The sequence below is a fragment of the Mus musculus genome, chromosome 3, assembly GCF_000001635.26.
Source record: "Mus musculus strain C57BL/6J chromosome 3, GRCm38.p6 C57BL/6J".
Lineage (NCBI taxonomy): Eukaryota > Metazoa > Chordata > Mammalia > Rodentia > Muridae > Mus > Mus musculus.
In genome coordinates, this window is record NC_000069.6 from 145590647 (window position 1) to 145605598 (window position 14952).

Below are 14952 nucleotides of genomic sequence, written 5' to 3' on the forward strand. Positions count from 1 at the left end.
ATCCAAAAAACATTGGGACAGTACTGGCTCTATTGCATGCATGGTGTGTGTGTCTGTGTGTGAGTGTGTGTGTGTATGAGAGAGTGTGGGTGTGGGTGGGTGTGGGTGTTTACTTGTCAGTATTTGGGGAAAGATAAACTGCCACCACACCCTTGCTGACTGTTCCTCTGACACCTTTGGCTTCATGGAACTCCAAGAGCTGATTGTGAGTGAGTTGCCCAGAAAGGGATGGCACTGTTAGTAATTGTGCCCACCGCTTCACTGAGCTAGCTAGTCAGCTGTGAACAACTGTCTCGGGTTGTTTACGTTATGTAGAATGTTCACCCTTGAGAAAGTGGATTTGCCAAGGGTGCTGTGGTCACACTGTGCATCTGAGTGAATCTGGGGAACAGTGAGTTGAAGCTAAGCCTCTGTCCCGATACTCTGTTATGGCCGTGTTTTCCTGCTGGGGATGCCGGGGAGCATGGTCAGTTATTGTCAGACCTGGAAGCCTGAGTTCTCAAGACATCTGGTGGGTCAGGCTGGGGCTCTGATAAATGTTCTCCAGTGGGTGTATGGAGCAGTGAAGCGGCAGCTCTAAAATATCGGCCCTGCCACGATTGAGAAGCACTGAACTAGCCTGATGGTGAGAGGGTTTCTTGGAATGTGGCTTTAGGAGATACCAGGTAGCATTCTGGCTTTAGTATATGTTCATGTTTTAAGCAATTTGTGTATCACCATATGTAATTATGAACATAGAAAACAATTCTTTGGAGTCTCCAGAGCAGATTTGATTGTCTGTGTGTATCTGCTTCTTGTTGGTTATTACTTAAGTTATGCCTACATGAATTTCAGTTAAAAAGTCTTTAGGGAAGAGCCAGTGAGATGGCTCAGCGGGTACATGCTGTTCCCTCAATTGCTTGCTTAAAACTAATAACTGCTGCATCTGAATTCAGGTCTTTGTGTCTGAGACACTAGACATCAGACTTCTATATTAGTAATGTGTGCTTATTGATGTTGTTCTATCAAAAAAAATAAACTAAGCCAAACTCAGTTGTTTCTTGTATAATAATGGCACTGTAAACACAAACATAATCTCCACACTCTTTTCTTCAGCTTTTCCAAAACCTGCTGTATTCAAATGTGTGGTGACTTACCTTAACAGACAGGCTTTTCATTGGCATACAGCCGTTGCCTTCAGATAAAAAGAAAAATCCTCACTAAATCGTATAAATGGAGATGTACTGCTAAAGTTGTGTTTTTTAAAAAATGTTATAGATTTGGGGTTGTGCTATTTATTGCTACTGATCATTGCCTAGAAGAGATATAGCAAGCGGGTGGCCAAAGTTTTCTTCTAAGACAAGCAAATACATGTAGGCCAGGTCAGAGGCAGGCTGACCTGACCTCAAGTACAAACTGGCCTACATAGCAAGGCTTCTAAGCTAGCCAGGGCTGCAGAGTCAGACCCTGAAACCCTGTTTCAAAACAACAACAACAAAAACAAACAGGAGAGCTGTATAAAGCCATCACTTCAAGTGAAGAGATTTAAATTTCTGTAGTGGTGCTTCAAACAGTAGTTAGGTTTTTTAAGTTTCATTTTGTTTGATTTAGGTCTGATGAGTATGTGGTCATTTTTGTAAAAGCAAAAGTTTAGTGAGTTACCGTTTAGTTCCCACACAGACCAAAGTCTAGATGGAAAGCAGAGGCACTCTGTGTGTTTTGCTTAGCAACCAGCCTGTTGTGTCCTGTTTTGCTACTGAATGCACACAGTCATCCTCACAAGTGTGCAGACAACCAGCTGGACACAACTGGACAGGACTTCCTTCACCTGCTTTCTAGATGAGTCTGGAGGACAGCAGCTCACAGTGCTTAATCATGAGGAAATGTGCTCGGAAACTCGGGACGCAGGCTCACCCACCTCACACGCCCCAGCTGCGAGAACCACCCCCTAAGTCAGGAAGACAAACGTCCCTCAGGTTCAGAACTTCTGTTCTTTCCGCTTACCAACCTTACCAACAAGTCCGTGACTCCAGGACGTCGTTCCCACGGCTTTAGAAAGTGGCAAGCGGCCCTGAATAAAAGCAGTAGTCAAGGTTTGGGAGCCACTCTAGAAAATCCTACAGTGGGAACGGATCTGATCTGTGGGCTTTGATCCTTCTCTCCCTAATCCGCTCATAATTGTTCTCCTAGGAAGCAGCAGTTTTGTTGGCATGTCAAGCTCCAGTTTCCTCAGAGTCAAGCAGAGTACATAGAAAAAAGGTACGTATGAGGCTATGCCGGTGCCTGGCAAATACAGAAGTGGATGCTCACAGTCATCTATAGGATGGAACACAGGGCCCCCAGTGGAGGAGCTAGAGAAAGCACCCAAGGAGCTGAAAGGGTCTGCAACACTATAGGTGGAACAACATTATGAACTAACCAGTACCCACAGAGCTCATATCTCTAGCTGCATATGTAGCAGAACATGGCCTAGTCGACCATCATTGGGAAGAGAGGCCCCTTGGTCTTGCAAACTTTAGATGCCCCAGTACAGGGGAATGCCAGGGCCAAGAAGTGGGAGTGGGTGGGTAGGAGAGTGGGGCGGGGGGTGGGGGGGGGCGTGGTATGGGGGATTTTCGGGATAGCATTTGAAATGTAAATAAAGAAAATATCTAATAAAAAATTAAAATAAAAGGGAAAAATAAGATAAAAGAAAAAAGGTACAGTACTACCACTGTCTGCTACAGATGTCTTACTTTAAGGCTCTGGAATTACACAGGCTGAATGAATAACCGAAGCTGTGCGAGTCACAGTGCAGTCCTCATTGGCCGTGACTAAGGGTCCTGCAGCTGAGCCCAGCAGCATGTGGATCAAATCAGCTACCATGCTGACAAGGTTCTGTCTGAGAGTATAGAAAACTCCAGAAATTTTAACCATTTCAGGAATATCTACAAAGTGGGTCAGACTTGAAGGGAAAAGTTAACCTTGACTGTGGCAGTGATTATTTGAGCAGGGAGTGTGATTTAAGGAGAGGGACGTGATCCAAATCAGGAGGTCTGAAACTGAGTGACTCCACGGGACATGAGAGATAACCAAGAATTCTGCTATAGGAAAACTCCTCTATAGTGATAGAATCCACAGAAAATATTATAGGTGTATGTATGAAACCTGTGTGTATACATCATAATCTCTCCTACATATGCATGCATAAGTACATCATCACTTAATGTTATCAAGGCTTGTTAAGGTTGTTTAAGAATATATCCACGTATCGCTCAGGTTTTATTTACCATGCTGTGTGGCTCTAAGTGGATGTTAGGTGGTGTCCTCAGCATCTGTCCCCACTGTGCATCGTCTTTGGAATCGTCACGGAGAGTTAGCAAAGAATTTTGTTTCAAAGCAGAAGGCAGGATTGGTCTTAATACAGAGGCGAGTGACGCAGAGGTTCAGTGAGTTAACTTGCTAAGATACATTACTGTTTCGAGGGAGTCTTAATTTTGTTATGCAGCTTATATAGAAATGTAAAGCTGTGTGCATATACAGGAAGGTTTGCAAACCTAACATGCTTCACTGCAGGAAAATTGGGATCAGCTTTAAAGCCTGACTGTGGCTCTGGCTGAGTGAACAGAACACTGGCTGGCTTGCGGCCTCCTGAGTGTTCCTCTGGTGTATTTCTCTGAGGTTCATGCATGTTTCAGTTTTAAGTTGTTAAAGTTTGAACACAGGTGTACATTAAAAGCAGCTTCATATTTTTATAAGTGACTTGTAAGGAGGTTTTCTAGATTTTTAAAGACTTTAATCACATGTTCCTAGAAAGTCTGTCTGTGCTTTTCTTCTGCAAAAACTTACCATGAAAAAAAAATTCTATGCTATATTTTGCCAAGAGTAAAATAAAGGGTCCTTGCCAGTATTTATACAAAATTTAGTGGTTTTAAGATAACACTTAGTAGCAATTATTAATAATAACGTAACTACTTTTCTTCTCTGTTGGAAAGAGTACCAGATGATAAAACTATTAATGAAATTCTAAAGCCTTACATCGATCCTGAAGAGTCTGACCCTGTGATCCGTCAGAGGTAGGTTTCAAACGTCTCGTAGCTTTCTGACAAGATTTAAACTGTTGACTTAAATGTTGTGTGAGTGTGCATGTGTGCACACGCGTGCTGCAGAACACACACAGAGTATAGAAACTGTGGAGAACGGGCTCTCCTTCCACCATGTGCCTCTCAGAGTTGGAACTTAGACCACCAGGCTTCACAGGCATCTTTACCTGCTGTTCATCTTGCTGGATGCAAAGGTTAACGTATTTTTGAGTGTGTATTTATTATAGGAAATTGTGGCTGTATTTAAGTATGTTGTTGGACTTTGCTGAGGTTCAGTCACTGTAAAACTAGTGCCATTTTTTTCTACCACAGATGCTCCTCAAGTAGGCAGGAATGGTGTCAATTCATTTAACTGTTGCAGCAGCTCACACCCATTTTACAGGTGGAGACACTGAGGCTTAAGTAGGTTCAATAACCTCCTGTGACCAATAAGCAAGGAAGCTGAGATTCAGGCCCCTACAGGACTGAAGTCTACAGTCTCAGCCTTAGACCAGACTGCCTTCACATTGAACTAAAAATTCTAAAACTTAAAGCTTTTCTAGTAACTGTGAAAGACAGGAAATTATTTTTCAGTCAAGTCCTCAAAGAACTAAACAAGGTTACACTTTGCCTCTAGAAGTACAGCATGGTCAAAAGTGGGTAGCACAGCTTAATGGAAAGTCTCTCCTGGATATGTGAGTTAAGTAGCTACCTGCCTGCCTCTGAACCGTGTGATCAGAGCCAACTGCTTCACACCATGCTTTAAGTTCCCCATGAGTTATACTAGAATAATGCTAGATTAAAAAGTCAGGAAGCATGAAAGAGAGAAGTATAAAGTCTCAGGGCCTGGTGTGCTCACGGCAGCGCGCTGGCAGGAAGCTTGGTGGTGGGTAGTTTCCAGGCTGTGCTCCCCGGCAGGAAACGAGAGGTGGGGGCCTCTTTTTGAGATGGGAGTGCTTGTTTGATTCCTAGAGGGTTGGAGTTTATACCTGGTGGATCCTGTTGTCTCTCACTATTGAAGAAAACAGTGCCAGGCAGACTCCTGCAAGCCATGCAGGAGCTGGGCCTTGTCTTTGGGACAACTCTGACAGTTAAAGCTTGACTAATTGATAATCTGGTTATTATCGTTGCTCAGATAGTTGGCATTGATGAAGAGCGTTTGCTACTAAATTGAAGGCAGTATGGTGGTAAGCAGCTGACTGTTTGCTGATACAAGTATGTTTTTTAGCATATGTACTGACAAAACAAGACTTGAATTTCAGATGTGTAACCAGCTCTGGTTCGGTATTGCTTTCACATCTTGCTTAGAAACCATCTTTTTCTCTCTCTCCTCGTGGATAGCTGAATTATGAACATTGGCTGCTCATAGATGCTCAGACTATCTGGAAATAGATTAAAAATAACTTTTTCTTCCTCTACTGCATTGTTTTCTTCCAGATTGAAAGCTTACGCACAGTCACAGACTGGGGTCCAAATTTTAATGAGGGTCGAAAATATGCAGCAAAATATGATAAGGTAAAATTGCTTCCGTCATTTTCTCTGTGTTTAATTAACTGGCTTGATTAGGTGACGTAGCTAACTATTATATTAATTGTTTTGCTGTGAACAAAAAAATCTCGAAATCTAAACTTACCACTTTCAAGTTAAAATACTAAAATAGTCGCACACATATTTATTATGTATGAGTACACTGTAGCTGTCTTCAGACACCCCAGAAGAGGGCATCAGATCTCATTATGGGTGGTTGTGAGCCACCATATGGTTGCTGGGATTTGAACTCAGGACCTTCAGAAAAGCAGTCAGTGCTCTTAACTGAGCCATTTCTCCGGTCCCACACAAGTTTTTTTTGTTTTTGTTTTTGTTTTATTTTTATTAGGTATTTTCCTCGTTTACATTTTCAATGCTATCCCAAAAGTCCACCATACCCACCCCCCCAATCCACTACCCACCCACTCCCCCGTTTTGGCCCTGGGGTTCCCCTGTACTGGGGCATATACAGTTTGCAAGTCCAGTGGGCCTCTCTTTGCAGTGATGGCCGACTAGGCTATCTTTTGATACATATGCAGCTAGAGTCAAGAGCTCCAGGGTACTGGTTAGTTCATAATGTTGTTCCACCTATAGGGTTGCAGTTCCCTTTAGCTCCTTGAGTAATTTCTCTAGCTCCTCCATTGGGGGCCGTGTGACCCATCCAATAGCTGACTGTGATCATCCACTTCTGTGTTTGCTAGGCCCCGGCATAGTCTCACAAGAGAGAGCTATATCTGGGTCCTTTCAGCAAAATCTTGCTAGTGTATGCAATGGTGTCAGCGTTTGGGAGCTGATTATGGGATGGATCCCTGCATATGGCAATCACTAGATGGTCCATCCTTTCGTCACAGCTCCAAATTTTGTCTCTGTAACTCCTTCAATGGGTGTTTTGTTCCCATTTCTAAGAAGGGGCAAAGTGTCCACACTTTGGTCTTCGTTCTTCTTGAATTTCATGTGTTTAGCAAATTGTATCTTATATCTTGGGTATCCTAAGTTTCTGGGCTAATATCCACTTATCAGTGAGTACATATTGTGCGAGTTCCTTTGTGATTGGGTTACCTCACTCAGGATGATGCCCTCCAGGTCCATCCATTTGCCTAGGAATTTCATAAATTCATTTTTTTTAATAGCTGAGTAGTACTCCATTGTGTAGATGTACCACATTTTCTGTATTCGTTCCTCTGTTGAGGGACATCTGGGTTCTTTCCAGCTTCTGGCTATTATAAACAAGGCTGCTATGAACATAGTGGAGCATGTGTCCTTCTTACTGGTTGGGGCATCTTCTGGATATATGCCCAGGAGAGGTATTGCTGGATCCTCCGGTAGTACTATGTCCAATTTTCTGAGGAACCGCCAGACTGATTTCCAGAATGTACATAAGAACTCACAGCAGTTGTGACAGTGTCCACAACACCACTACAAGCCCAAGACAGACAGAATCCCAGCATGAGGAGAGGAAGCAGACACTAAGTGCCACCACTCGCTGAGAGTATAGAGAGAGTTAATCTGTAAGGGCGCGACCCTGCTAGGTTGATCACACTCCAGTTAGTGGCCACACATCCTAAAGTATATGGACTGGATGGTTTCTTAGAGGAAGATAAAGAGGAGAAGCGTGATCTGGATGACATGTGGGAAGGGATGAATGTGATCAAAATTGTACACAATTCTTAATAACTAATAAAAGGGGATACTAATTAAAAACAGAAACCTTAAAACAATAAATTTTTAAGATATACAAACTAAAAATTTATTCCAGCATCTTACTGAATTCCATTATTCTAGAATAAGCCATGATTTAAAAAAAAAAATTAAGCCACCAGATAGCAGTGAGCTGACTTATACCCTATTAAGTCTTGGACTCTCCCCTCAACCCCCCAAAAAGTCAGAGGTTCAGTTCTGTACTTTAGAGTCAGTTGTTTTCACCTTTAACCCAAAGACCTAGGAGGAGACATATCTACCACCGTCCTAAAACATAGGTTATATTTGTGGCAGGTGTGCATCACAACTTGAAATTTTACAGCTGTGATTGCTTCCGTCAGTGACCTTATTTTTAGTGGAAAATTACCGTGTACTAGAGACGATTAAATTGTCACATCTGGGAAGAGTTGAGCTTTGCTATTTTATATTTTAGATAGTGGACGGGTAGAGATCCAGAGCATCACCACCTAGATGGGACGTAGCGTTGTTTGTGGCCCTCCTCTTTTTAAGTCTCTAGAATGTGAGGAATAGAAGCCTGCGCCCTAGCTTGCTGGGGCAGACAGAAGGAAGTTGGCTGATGTCTTTGAAAGATTGAGGATCAGGCTCCTAGTTACCATCAACCTTTGAGATGCCTGTTGAGCCTCCTGTGTGAGCCTGCTTGGGTTCTCAGTACCCATGTGGAGAGAAAAAACTGTAAAAATCTATGTAGTAAGTGTTTTTCATTATGCCTGCTTGGTTTGCTCAGTAAGACTGGCTTCTCACGGTAACCAGGCCTAACCCTAACAGTTCCAGGCATCTGATGTGTAACGTGCTGGTCAGTGGTATGTATCTCTGAACATTTCTTTGCTGGGAGCATGGTATTTTTTTTAAATAGCAGTAATATTGGGGTTTGAGTCCATGTAGCTTTTGGCAATCTAAAGCAACCAAGTGAACAGTGAATGCTATAAATGAGATAAAATACTGAAAAGTATTAGCTAAACACAGAAAATCATTTGCCAAAAAAAGCTAAAATCAATAGAAACATCCCTTTACTTGTGAAGTCCCTTAGGGGAAGCCTTGTGGTTAGGATTAAATGTGTAGAAGGTGAGCTATTTCAAGTATGCCCCCTGCGGCCTGAGAAGACCCCCTGGTAGTGTTTGCCCCTAGGAAAAGTTCAGTTGCATCATTGTATACTATACATTAATTTTCTGTTCCGTTATCTAATGTAATCGCCTGTCTTTCTTAGTGTAACTACAACTGGGGGTTATTTTAATTGATGCTTTTTTATTTATTTTTAATTGTATGCATGTGAATGCATGCTTTGCATGCATGTAGCGCACCACGTGTATGTAGTACTGGTGGAGGTCAGCAGAGGGCATCAGATCTCCGGGAAGGGTAGTAACAAACAGTTGTGAGGTGTCTTGTGGGCTCCAGGAATGGTACCCAGGTCCTCTGCAAGAGTACTGAGTACAACTGCTGTGCGGTTCTCCAGCCCCACGTTGTTTATTTTTAAGGGAATGATGTTTGAAAGATGTGAAGCATTTGATCCTTAAATCCTGGACCCACTTGTAAAATATTTTCTGCACACCTGTCTTCTGTTGCCCAGGGAGAGGCTGGAGTGTGACCACAGATGCTGCTGCAGAAACGAACGCACTTACTCTGCATTTCATGCTTCTTTTTAATGCTCTGTGATTCTGAAGTAAATGACTCCAGTTCTTGGTAGAGCAATTGTCAGAGAAGCTGCACACAGGTTCCTTCACACTCAGTCTCTCAAGTGTTTTCCTCTGAGGAAGTCCTGTTACCATGGTAGGCATGGCTTTGCCGTTTTAAAGCACATCTGTTTCCCCTGTTGCACAGGACAGCCTTGGAACAGAGAAATCGCTGTTACCAGAGTTCATAGCTCCATATACAAATAACTCGATATTAGTTAAGAGCCGCCGAGACTCACCAGTGATTTACCCTGAATACACCTGTAGAGTGTGGTGCTTCCAGGGACATCTCTGCTCTTGAGCCTTCATGCTCCAGTATGCTTTCTTCTTTAAAGATTGATTTTTCATTATTTTTATTATTTTCATCACGTGTGCTGTTTAGGCATGTGCATGTGAGTGCAGGTGCCTGGGGAGGCTAGAGGCTTGGGACTACTGGGGCTGGAGTCAGGGTTAGGAGCCACCCATATGGATGCTGGGAGCCAAACCCAGGTCCTCTGCAAGAACAGCAAATAGTTGGAAGAGCTGTGGGTTTGCCTTTGAGTGTCATATGTCATTGTTAGGGAAGGATGAAGCTGGAAACCCTCTTCTTGGTGTTTTCTTGTTCACCTGAAACGGCATTCAGATGCCAGCATGTTCCTGCACACACTGTTACCGCGCAAGCTGACACACCACCCCAGAGAGGAACTCGATGTGTATGTAGCCTAGGCTGCCCTCAAAGCCATGAGCCTCTTTCCTTGGCTGCTCATGTGTTTGGTTGTAGGCACTGGTACACCTGCCAATTCATTTCAATGTTAGTCTCTTTGCCTGGATTCTTAGAAGACATAAGTGAGGTGTTTGTATTGTTTTGTTCTTGTTAAGGTATCATGAACTGGATCCTTACAAAAGCCTTTCAGACAACTTGAAGGACAAAGTGATCATTGAGTACCCGACTTTGCACGTGGTGTTGAGAGGATCTAGTAATGACAAGCAGCTACTTCAAGGTAAGCAGTGTGGATGTTTTGTGCCGGTTCCGAGGCTGAGTGGAAATGGTGGGTTAGAGTGTCTTGCTGGAAAGGATGTTTTGGCTGATTGGAATTGTGAAGATGTCGTTTACTGTCTACTGAAAACTCAAGAGATTCCTGAAATGAGCAATGGCTGCTTCCTATCCTCCCTTCTCTAGTTACCTCTTTAAACTCACTGGTGTTATTTCCTGCCTCTTCTGATTCTTTGTCCATGTGAGGATATTAAAACTGTTAAAGCTGGGAGTGGTGTGTGAATGTTTGGTGGTGTATAAAAACCTTCCCTGCGTTCCAGCCACTGATGGAAGTAACCTAGCTGTGCTGCGGAACACAGAAGTCTCTGGCTGGGCTAAAGCTCAGCACTGACTGTTAGACTTAGATTACTCAGAACCCTGAGATAACATTCAGCTGAGAAATCAGCTAGGCTACAGATACAGGCCGGATACAGGTGGATACAGGCCGGCTGCAGTACCGCACACTGGAGACACTGTGTGAATCTGTACGTTTAGATAGTTTTATTCAACAAGTGTGATTTGTGTTTTGTTGCATAACAAAATGTTACCTGTTTTTAAGGTGTTCTCTCCACATGTATATATATGTCATTTTTTTCTTTCTTGTATAAAATTAGCAAAAAAGTTTTTGAAGATTCTTTCAGTGCTATATCTTGAAACTAGATTCTGATTAACAAATGTGAAGTTTTTTAAAAATAAATTAAGAATCTCTAAGCCTTATATTTATTCTTGTCTCTTTTTACCATTTGAGAATAGCCCCCCTTTTTTTTTAACATTAGAAATTTCAGTTTTAAAGTAATCATTTTTACTTCTTTAAACTTTTTGTAAAACATTTTTCTTCAACATGATTAACATAGCGCTGAGTCTTCTAAATGTTGGTTTCAGGGAAAGTTGTAGGGTGAGTTCCTCGCCAGGGCAAACACGGGCTGTGTAAACAAACGGCACACACAGCTTCTCTTTCACCTTGTTTAGGAATAACACTTGATTCAAGCGAGGCTTCCTGGGTTGCAGCGGTAAGAAAGGATAATTCATCCTGTACTGGAACCTCACTTAGAATCTGTTGCTTTATTTTGGACTTAATTACAGGCACACACAGGTGACTCCCTCTTCCTCTGTAAAGGCCTGTCTAGGGCTGCAGCTGCAAAGAGAATCTGACAGAGGTCAAGGGTCCTGCCCTGGCTGTCATGTCCTAAGTGCATCCCTTAGCAGGAAAGACAGGCCTGTGGACATGCATTTATTTGTCTTGGCCCATCAAGCTACAAGGTCCCCTGTGCAGTCCTGTACCGGGTCTGCGGATCTTCTGCAGCGTGGCTCATGGTGAGGGAGGCTCTGTCAGAACTGAACATTTTCTAGGGAAAGCATTGAAAATTTTGTTCTCTCCAATTGAATTTTTATCCTGAGAATAGAGTTCTCTTTTGGGGGAAGATGTGGCTTTTATAACATGACTGCTTCTACATTTTATCTGTATGCTTCCCCACTGTGTTTATAGATGTAAAAGAACTGACTGTGTACAGCAGCTGAGACTGAATTGTGTCATTTCCGCCCTGTGAGAAAGTGCCAGTTACGATGCTGAGTGGAAGGGTGGGTTAGAGTGTCTTGCTGGAAAATGCAGTTGATGGTTGTTACAGTGTTTGGTTGGAGATTGCCATAGTTAGGTCTGCCTGTATTCATCGCCAAGGGGTTTTGGTATTTGCTTGCTTGTCCTTCCTTCTCTTTTTAAGGAATGAAAAGGGTTAACTCTACCACTTAAGGGCTAGGCAGGAGAGGAAAGTGCCAGTTAACTCTGGCTGGTAGGGGTACACACACACACACACACACACACACACCTTTGAATCCTGTGGAGAGCACTGAGAAGAGTGTAAGATCCTGCCCAGGACCTCCTCTGCTGCCACTCCAGTAGCAGATGGGAGGGACTTGAAAAAGCAGCCTGTGCGGTCCTATGAGGAAAAGGACAGAACCCCAGGAAAAGTCAGCTGAGCAGCTTTATAGGCAAAGAAAAGGCACGCGTGCTGCCTTGCTGCGGAGCTTCACGAATGAGTCAGCAATGTGACCAGTCTCTCAGTGGGAAAATAAATCCTTCACTGACTCCCCTCCCCCATCCTTCCTCAGCCCTCTTTGCCTTTTGTACCTTTTACTGTGTCGGTGACGGGAGGCTCAGATATGAAAGGACAGCTAAGCTGTGTGTACAGTAGGCGCCATGATAAACCCCTGCAGAGAAAGCCAGAGGACAAAATGATTCACTCACAAGATCTTGGAGGAATCTAAAAGGAAGGTTCTAGAATTTATAAAACTCCCAAGATGGATGTTGCCTGAGGTGGCTACATTTTGCTGCCTTACCATCGGAAAGACTTGCCAGCTGTTGTTTCCAGTACAACTGTAGATCTAAATGAACCCCAGGGAAGCAGTCAGTTGGAATATGAGACAGAGCTCTGGGCAAGCTTGTCTTTCTAGCCTGTGTATATCTTCTGTCCGCTTCCTTCTGCTTCTCTGCCTCATGGAGATAAACGGTAGTAACTTTAAGCCAAATAATCTCTATAATTCCTTAAAGGCTTAGTTTTATTTAAATGTGTACATGTGTGTGTCTGTGTCTATGTGTGTGCGTGCACTCGCACTTACATACAATGCTCTAAAAGGCCAAAAGAAGATAATGGATCTCCTAGGGCTGAGTTAGAGGCAGCTGTGAATGTCTCTGCACCTGCCCCGTGTGAAAGAGCAGTGAGTCCCCTTAACCCTGAGCCATTGCTCCAGATCCTAATCATATTTTAATGTAAGGACAGAGTAACATACAAGTACAGGGCTCAGTATCCTGCACATTATGAGACAGATCCAGGGAGGAGAGATTAGATTTTGTCATGAAGGACTGGCTTCAGTGCCCAGCTGGGTGCCGCTCACCCTGGGCGTAAAAGCTTCAGAGATGCTCCATTTGTGGTCAGTCTTCTGCCAGCCTTCTTTCCTTCACCTATACTTGCCATTAAGTTAAATTTAAAATATACACATATGTAAAAATGTTTCCAGCGACATGTAGGCAGGCCACATGATAATAGTGGTCTATTTGGCGTCATCTGTGGGACAACTGAACTGAGAGGTCGGTCCCCAAGTCTTCAGTCAGGAAGGATATAACCTCACAGGATAGAATTGCCACTTTCACCCATCAGTTCTGTTTCCTATGTTCAGAATTCTGGATCCTGGCTGCTTGGGACATGACACGGTCTGTCCCTGTGTGCAGCGCTGTTGCTATGCCTCAGAAGGGAGGAGCGGTGAAGAGAAAACAAAACAGGCTGAGCAGTATAAACGTCTGACTCTGTGTTTACGTGGTTTTTTTCCAGTGAAAAGTGAGTCTGCCCAGAAGCTTGGCAATGGAAATTAAGCACTGAGAAAGAAGGTGGCCGTTCCCAGAGGGCTGAGAAGATTGTGTGTTACTGGACTGCTGGGTGACTGGGTCCGTCAGTGGGTAGTGTGTTGTTTATCCAAAAAGTAATTAAACAGCATAAGGTTTCTCACGGGGAGAAAGTGCATGTTACTGCCTTTTGAGCTAAGTGACTTATAAACCCTCTTCTTCCATAGGATGAGCTCCTGGTTCACCCGACTGCTGTAGTCCTTGCTAGGCATTCAGTGTGCTCATTTCTATAAGCTGAAAACCTGTTTTATTTGTTAAGTTGTCACGAGACCAAGCCCAAGGGTCACCTGTGTCAACCACAACGCTGGCGCTCTCTGTGGTCTCAGCTCTCTGAAGAGAATGCCTCACATCAAAGCATCTAGCTAGGGAGAAGCCGCTGTCCAGGAGTTGGCTGTCCTCTGGTTGGGCTTATGTGCTATACAAAGGGTTCATGTGGAGCCGTGTTGTTGCCAGGGCCACAGGGAAGACGGGAGGCTCCATCTCACGGGATGCAGATGGAGCCAAAGGTGGAGTCTGTGTCCCTGACACGGGCAGGAAGGAATTGAACTGAACTGTCTGGGGGTTTGGGGGAAGAGGGAGAAAGTACACAGAAGGACATGTGATCCAAGTGTGGGGAGTGAGGGCTCTCCTCACTGAAATCAGCACTTTCCTCTGAAGTTGAAGAAAAGTGTTGAGCTTTATAAAACTAAACAAAGAAAAAATTTATTCTGTGCTTTCCTCTGCTTCCCGGAGTTCACCTAAATATAACTGCCAGCTCATTTGGCTAATATGCATATTTATTCCCAATTTATAATGAACATGTGTTATGTGTTGTCTTAGTTAAGACTTTATGTTGTGAACAGACACCATGACCTAGGCAACTCTTCAAAAGAGCATTTCATTGGAGCTGGCTTACAGGTTCAGAGGTTCAGTCAATGATCACGAAGGTAGGATCATAGCAGTGTCCATATGTGGTACAGGAGATGCTGAGAGTTGTACGTCTTCATCTGAAGGCTGCTAGCAGAATGCTGACTTCTGGGCATTGGGGATGAGGGTCTCAATTGCGTTGGCATTGAACATCAGAAGCCCACATCCACAGTGCCACGCCTACTCCAACAGAGCCACACCGTCTAATAGTGCCTCCCCTGGGCTGAGCATGTGCAAACCATCACATGTGTCATAATGAATAATCGTGTTATACTTACAGGGGGTGAGGTTGGAATAGTTTGCTGAGAGCCCTGGAAGGCAGAGGTATTAAAGCTCACTCTTAGATTCGGACAAATTCTGGAGGACACAGGCTGAGACAGTGACAAGTTTGTCATCTGCAGTCTGTCCATGGATTACCTTCTAGGAGGGGAGAACCTGCATCTGGCCTCTTAGTTTTTAAACAGTGATTTCAGAGACAAAATGTGCTAGTTATCACATATAGGGTTAATATCATAATTTATAACATATAAAATTTGCAAGTTCAAGAACCTAAATTTGAACCTCAGAACCTACATTTACAGAAAAAGCAACAGCTGTCAGGCGTGTAATTCCAGGCCAGCCTGGCCTGGCTTACTGTGACTTCAAGGTCAGTGAGAAACGTCTCAATCAAGGTGGTGGGCACGGACA

The 14952-nt window shown here is 43.6% G+C and overlaps 1 protein-coding gene across 5 annotated transcripts in view; it reads left to right on the top strand.

The window, feature by feature from the left end:
• Znhit6 (zinc finger, HIT type 6) overlaps positions 1-14599 on the top strand; it is a 29045-nt gene extending 14446 nt beyond the window's left edge. The window contains exons 6-10 of one of the 5 annotated variants that reach the window (XR_375523.3): positions 2170-2238; positions 3954-4034; positions 5478-5555; positions 8851-9050; positions 9812-9900. Coding sequence is in view for 4 of the 5 variants with exons in the window: in XM_006501439.2 (XP_006501502.1) it covers positions 2170-2238; positions 3954-4034; positions 5478-5555; positions 9812-9933; positions 13289-13329 (391 nt within the window). In the remaining variant the exon portion in view is untranslated. Of the gene's footprint in view, positions 1-2169; positions 2239-3953; positions 4035-5477; positions 5556-8850; positions 9051-9811; positions 9934-13288 lie in introns of those variants that run through there. The other 4 variants (XM_006501439.2, NM_001081094.1, NM_001346521.1 and 1 more) reach the window with 4 other exon arrangements.
• Positions 14600-14952: the final 353 nt, after the last annotated feature.